Source organism: Etheostoma cragini, chromosome 12 (assembly GCF_013103735.1).
Source record: "Etheostoma cragini isolate CJK2018 chromosome 12, CSU_Ecrag_1.0, whole genome shotgun sequence".
NCBI lineage: Eukaryota > Metazoa > Chordata > Actinopteri > Perciformes > Percidae > Etheostoma > Etheostoma cragini.
Window position 1 is genome coordinate 9,795,704 of NC_048418.1, and position 6,617 is coordinate 9,802,320.

General features: G+C 37.0%; 1 protein-coding gene across 3 annotated transcripts in view; it reads left to right on the forward strand.

Annotated features, from left to right (window-relative positions):
• Positions 1-1,135: 1,135 nt before the first annotated feature.
• Positions 1,136-6,617, forward strand: part of rab12 (RAB12, member RAS oncogene family) — a 17,503-nt gene continuing 12,021 nt past the window's right edge. For all 3 annotated transcript variants that reach the window (XR_004658906.1, XR_004658907.1, XM_034888886.1), the window contains exons 1-5: positions 1,136-1,554; positions 2,492-2,552; positions 5,104-5,242; positions 5,784-5,873; positions 6,325-6,429. Coding sequence is in view for 1 of the 3 variants with exons in the window: in XM_034888886.1 (XP_034744777.1) it covers positions 1,329-1,554; positions 2,492-2,552; positions 5,104-5,242; positions 5,784-5,873; positions 6,325-6,429 (621 nt within the window). In the remaining 2 variants the exon portion in view is untranslated. The remainder of the gene's footprint in view (positions 1,555-2,491; positions 2,553-5,103; positions 5,243-5,783; positions 5,874-6,324; positions 6,430-6,617) is intronic.

The window sequence follows — 6,617 nt, forward strand, 5'->3', positions numbered from 1 at the left end:
CAACCTAATTATTAACTATGTGGCAGAATCACGGCACCCTTTTCAAGACGAAGAAGGCCAGTAGAACTGTTGCTGCCTCACTGGCTGCTGGCCAGTGGTGGAAGAAGTACAAAAGTAGCAATACAGCGTAAATATACTCTATTACAAAATAAAAATCCTGCATTCGAAACTTACTCAAGTAAAAGTATTATCATCACCACATATACATTGCATTAATGTTGTAGCTAGTAAAGCTAGATCTAATTTTAACTCTTTTTTTCTATTGCTGGGTAATAATAAATTGAAACATGTTAGTTAATTTATATTTTGTAGTAGTAATCTACAAAGTAACTAGTAACATTAACTAAAACTGCCAAATACATCTAGCGCAGTAAAAAGTACAATACATATATATAGATAGATATTCCAGAACAGAAAAACTGCACACTGCACAAAGTGAAAAGAAGTGGTACATTGGCTCGTGATAATAAACACAAAGATAATTGCTGTGCCACAATTCCATATTAATTCCTTTTGAAGTAGTGTGTCGAAAGGTTACAAAAGTGGGCCATTGATTAACATTATTTTCCCACAACCCAACCCACAAAGGAAATGAATGAGTTGCTGACTGCTGAACACAAAAAGTAAATATAATTTGTTTTGAAATATGTTTTTTGCTGAAGGCTATTGGCAGTGGCATTCATAAGTCACAGTTTCATTTTCTAATGGTATAAAACAGTTAAGTATGTTGACTTCTTCTTTACTAACTTAAAAAACACTAATAAAGATAAACACATAGAACTATAGGTCTACTGTTTGTCGTGTAGTATGTAGTCAAGAATGGAAAGGTTGATTGATATGCAGCTGTTGAATATGCAGCTGTTGAATAGCAGATGTTTTCTCTTCTAACCCATGGGGCCAGGGGACTTCAGCTGGCTATGGCCCATACACTTAAGGCCAAGGATCATGGGTCTATTATGAACATATTAAAAAGTATGTCAAAAATCCTCCTAACTGATTAAACTTTTCAGAGTAAAAATGTTGTTCTAAATTCACTACAAACCACATAGGTTAAAAAAAAGAAGATATTATTATTTGTATTTTTTGTTGAAATTATATTATATATTATAATGAAGTGACGGAAGCGGAAGTGTATCGTAATGTGGTTAATGACGTCATGACGGCTCTGGTCTCTAATGGCTGAATAACAACAACTGTCGGCGAGTGACAAACTTTCACAAACTTCTACTGAGACGAAAAGAAAGTTGTAAATAGAAAATTGTTTCGAGAGTAAACGAGTTTAGGCGCGTTTGTATGTCATTCTTGTAAGTACAAATGTGGAATTACTGATGGATTCTAGATATGACATACAACGGAGGGCCGCCGGTGGTGGCGGGGGCTCAGCGAACTCTTCCCCCGCTCTAGGGGCTCAGTCGCGGCGCAGGAAGATGCCTCCCAGACCCGCTGATTTTAAACTTCAAATTATCATTATTGGCTCCCGTGGTGTTGGTAAAACGAGCATTATGGAGAGATTTACCGACGACACTTTCTGCGAAGCTTGCAAGTCGACTGTAGGTGAGGACAGGAGGCGTTTGTGGGGATTGTTTTTGTGAAGTTTTTATTGACAGCATTTCTGGGCTCTGTCTACTTACTGGATGGTATACACTTAAACAGCCATGTGCTGGACATTATTAAGATATTTTCGTCTGTGTAATGGACTGAACAGACCTTACACTACTAGCTGTAGCTAGCTACGGTAACGTAAAAACTAACGGTAACTACAACAACACTGTTCTAAGGTTAGCTAGCTAACAGAACTGTCTTAGCTATTAAACTAACGTTATGTTGCAATAAAGCAACCAACGTCAGACAAATATACGCTTGAGGGTTGAAGTAGTGTTTTGGGTGGTTGTTGCATTTTTTAGGTTGTTAGACGGGATGTCTAGCAGGGATGTTAGCCCAATACAGCAAGGAAGAGACTTGTTACTTGGACAGCATCTGCAGCTGTCCAGTAATTAGTTAGTTAATCAGCGAACTTAATTTGCAAATGGTAAATTCTGCTTGTACCATCGAGTGTAATCATTGAGTGCCATCTCCGTTTATGAACCGATATTTTCATATTTCTATATTAAGAGCTGACACATTATATATATATATATAAGTAAGTAAAATCACCATTCAATTGAGGGATTTTTCTTTAAATTGAAAACCAAAAAGCTACATAAGTGGAATTGGTTAAACAGTCCTGTGACCAAAACAACAGTCTGTCATAGTGTCCAATCCCAAAATAGTCACACAAGCAGCTGCTGAGTGCCGAGCTCCATTTTGTGCCATATCATTCATGTCACACAGCTTGTCACTAATATATTTTTTCTTAATCACAGATATACCATAAAATAAAAATAGAATGTAACCAGACAGACACCCATAATGCAAAGTAGGGAAGTCAATGTGTTTTTTCCATGTAGCTTGTTTTAAAACAAAAATGTGTGGTACTGATTTCCCCTCATAGGAGTTGACTTCAAAATCAAGACAGTAGAGCTTAGAGGGAAAAAGATCAGACTACAGATATGGTGAGTAATTGAACAGAAGTCTATGGTTCCTTTACTCCTCTTCATGGTGCATTTCCTGTGTGTCTGTCAACCTGCTTTCTGCTCTAACAAAAACTACTGGTAGCTTACTGATGCCTCACAGCTTTGTACAGTAGGTAATGCATGTGCAAAAAAACTTTTTTTTTTAAATGCCATTATTGCATGTTTTGTCAACATTAACATGCCATGAGGTATTTTTTATCCAAAGCTATATATGAAAAACCTGTTGCTGAAGTGGGAATATAACTTTTAGCTTCCTGTTGAGCACACATGATCATTCATACTCACCATGTTGTTGTCTAAAGTTTTCAGTACCTTTAAGTTTTGGTTACATCAGGTACTGTTGTTGAATTTGTTCCATTAATTTGGTTGAATGGATTACAAAAATACACATATGTAAAAACACACGGAAAACACAAACATTTGTTTAATTGCTCTTTTATTATAATACAATGTTCAAAAGTAAAACTTAAGCGGAACACTTAACCTTATTCATACCCTGGTAGTGGCATGTGTGACTTTGTTGCGCAATTCAATCATTGCAATTATTATTGCGATTGGAAAGCCACTGTAGCAGCTGCTACTGGTTGGTCAGGGCAGTGGGAACCTCTGTATGTGATATGCCTTCCTGAACTAGCTCCTTGCTGGCAGTTATAAGGGAAATGGCATGTCAACATCATCATATGTGTATGCGTACACCCAAATTAGAAAATGTATGTAGTAGTATTTTTTGTATTTTATAAACTTCACCTACATTTGAAGTGATCTCTTTTTTGCCTTTTTATTGGTAGCAATTTTATTAAAATTTATTATTTGATTTTCCGGAAAATTGGCTTGCTATAATACTGATAAAAAGATACACTAAGAAAAATTATCATATTTAGTTTTTTTGTTTTTGTTCCCTCATTTATCAGTTAGTGATGCATGTTTGATACTTCAAATAATGTTGGTGAACAGTCAATTGTGTCGCAGCTAGCCATTGGAGACATGCAGGGTTGTTGTTGTCAGACCAATTTGTTCTATTGCTCAATCAGATACCCACTCTATTTCAGAGGTTTGATTATGCCTGTACTTGTGTCCTGTGACTTTAACTAGGCCAAAATTACATTTTGAAAACATCTACTGTTTTTGTCCAGCCATTGAAAAACGGATTGACATGCTACAAATTACAGTTAGGGACTATTTTGTACTAACTGACTATATGACTCCACCCGCCCACCTTAACATCACATGTACCCTTCACCACGTCCCGTTTTTTCCCCGTCCCTCTGCCCACCATGCAACCTGTCCTGTCCGTTGAAGATGATCGTCCTCATTGTGTCTCGTCTTTCACGTTGAACTGCTCACAACAAACTCCATCATTGCTACGCCCGGCCTTACCTAACCCTGCCATTGTGCTGCTGTGTCTCTGTCCGCTCTTCTGCTCATATGCCTGACTGTGACTCACAGTGGGAACAGGGAGAGACTAGCTGGCTGAAGGTACAGTAACACTGCACTGTGAGTGCAGCTTAATCTGCTTATCATGCTGCTCCCCAGCCTCAGATGATCTGCTGAATCATAACATAACCTGAAATGAATCTATACATGCATTTGAAAATATCTTTGCACCTTTTACATTTTTTAAAATGAAGAGTTAATTTCCAAAATGTTTTGTATTTAGTTTGGTTTAATTTCAAGTGCCGGAGCTTCTTATTGATCAACCTATAATAGCTGCTATTGCTTTAAAACTCTAATTTTCATTTTGAGTTAATGGCAACACTGCATTTAAAAGCATTATATAAACATAACAAATGGTAATGGTAAATACACTATAATGTAGTTGTGTTGTGTGTATAGTATTTCTAACAATTATAAAGTCCCCTCTGAAGACATATTTGACATAATTACAGCAGTTTTTTTGTTGTTTTTCCTACTGTATTGTCTTTTATTATCGGTTTATACACCAGCCTCCACTTTTCACAGGAAGAGTTTTTGTTGTTGATATGAATAAAACACTTGCTTATAATTAGTTATCATTGTATAATACGTATACTTATTACTTATTATGTGCAAACATTATGGGTAGTTGGAAACCATTTATGAAATGTTTATATATTGTTTAAAATGCTTAATGGGAAGGGGTGTTAAACTTTAGCGTTACAGAGTTAGCAATCATTTCCTCAAATTGTAGCTATCTAATTTTTGAACAAAACTCCTCTGTTTGTTGTTTTTTAGCTAGATACCAGACGATAATGTGGATACCAGATTTAACCCACACAAAGTGTGATTCTGTGTTTTAAAATCAATGCTGTACATACTAACTAAAGACAACTAATGACGTATTGGCTATGACTTGTCACAAAGTGATTCTTCCTCCCCCGTTTTGTTGTCTGTCTTAGTTTTTTTTTTTTTTTTTTACTTCTTCCTATTCGTCATAGTCATTTTTGATGAATAAAAAGTACCTTTGATCAGTCAATCTGATGTTTGGTATTCAGGGAAGTCTTGGTGACCCTGCATACTTTTAATTATGTTGGGTTTCATTCATGTCATCCAGGGACACGGCTGGCCAGGAGAGGTTTAACAGCATCACATCAGCCTATTACAGAGGCGCCAAGGGAATAGTGCTTGTGTATGATATCACAAAGCAGGAGACCTTTGACGACCTGCCCAAATGGATGAAAATGATAGACAAGGTAAACTAACTGACATGATTTTTTGTCCTTTGGGGTGTTCTTCTGCTATTATTACACACCAGACATGTCAGGAAGTGTGTCATCACTTTGGAACTTTTCTCTTGTGACAAAATTAATTTCTTGGATTCTGGATAGGAATTGTGTCCAATAACTGCCAACCCAGTCATACCTCCCGTGATATTCCCCCTTTAGTTCTACCTTTGTCTTTTAGCTCGCCAGCACCGGCAGCAGTTACACCAGCTGTAGGTGTTTTTCAAGGTGTCTCTTTGTAGAAAAAACATTTCAATTATAGCCAGACTGCTACTGGATTTTGGAGACTGATACTGATATTTATATTTGAGATTCACACAACCCATAACATACATTTAAAAAACATTATTGTGTTCCCTTTATTTTTCTAACAATTGTGTCCAAGAAATTTACTGGGAAGAACAGTTGAAATGTGAATTGTCACTTCTCTCTGGCATTTCTGTACTTTAGTGTCTTGTTATTTATCAGATGACATGGACTCCTGATGTGTCTTCTTTCTGTTTTGTGTCAGTACGCCTCAGAGGAAGCAGAGCTTCTCCTGGTCGGGAACAAGCTGGACTGTGAAACTGATCGTATCATCTCCAGACAGCAGGGAGAGAGGGTGCGTTTACACACACAAATGCTTCCATTCACCATAATATAACCAAACCTCATCTGTTTCTATAAATTTAATATCAGATTATCTAGAAGAAAATGCAGTAGTTGATGTGTTGATATGTATTATGAGCAGAACATCTTGAAAGTTAAGTAACAAACGATTGCAGGGAAATTGCAGTTAAAGTGCAGAATGTAGGTCAGAAGAAGCTTCCATATGCCGGTGGGTTGTCTTTAAATATGGACGTAATGTACTTCAATGACACTAATAACACGTAAGCCCTCCTTCATAAACTGACAGTATGTATAACTTATCAATACATTTCATTAAAACTAGAGGAGAGACGTTTTCATGAAGTTTCCAGTTGTGTTATTCATCTAAATTTCTGGTCCTGTGGAATTAATTAATTTGTTTTTTGCTGATGCCAATTTTACTCAATTTGTGCTATTTTGTGCAGTTTTGCTCTCGAATAAGTGGAATGCGCTTCTGCGAAGCTAGCGCCAAGGATAATTTCAATGTCGATGAGATCTTCCTGAAGCTCGTGGATGACATCCTTAGCAAGGTTGGTGTGTTATCAGTGGAGCCTAGTGCGCAAATTTAGCTTTTTTTGTCCACCAATGGCTAGTGCATGCTCACACTTTACCAGCCAATCAATAGGTTACCATTGTTTTTTTCGGCTTGTGAGTGAAGCACATCTACCAGGGTGGATGGTGCTTGTTTTGTCCCACGGTATATTCTATCAATGTTAAT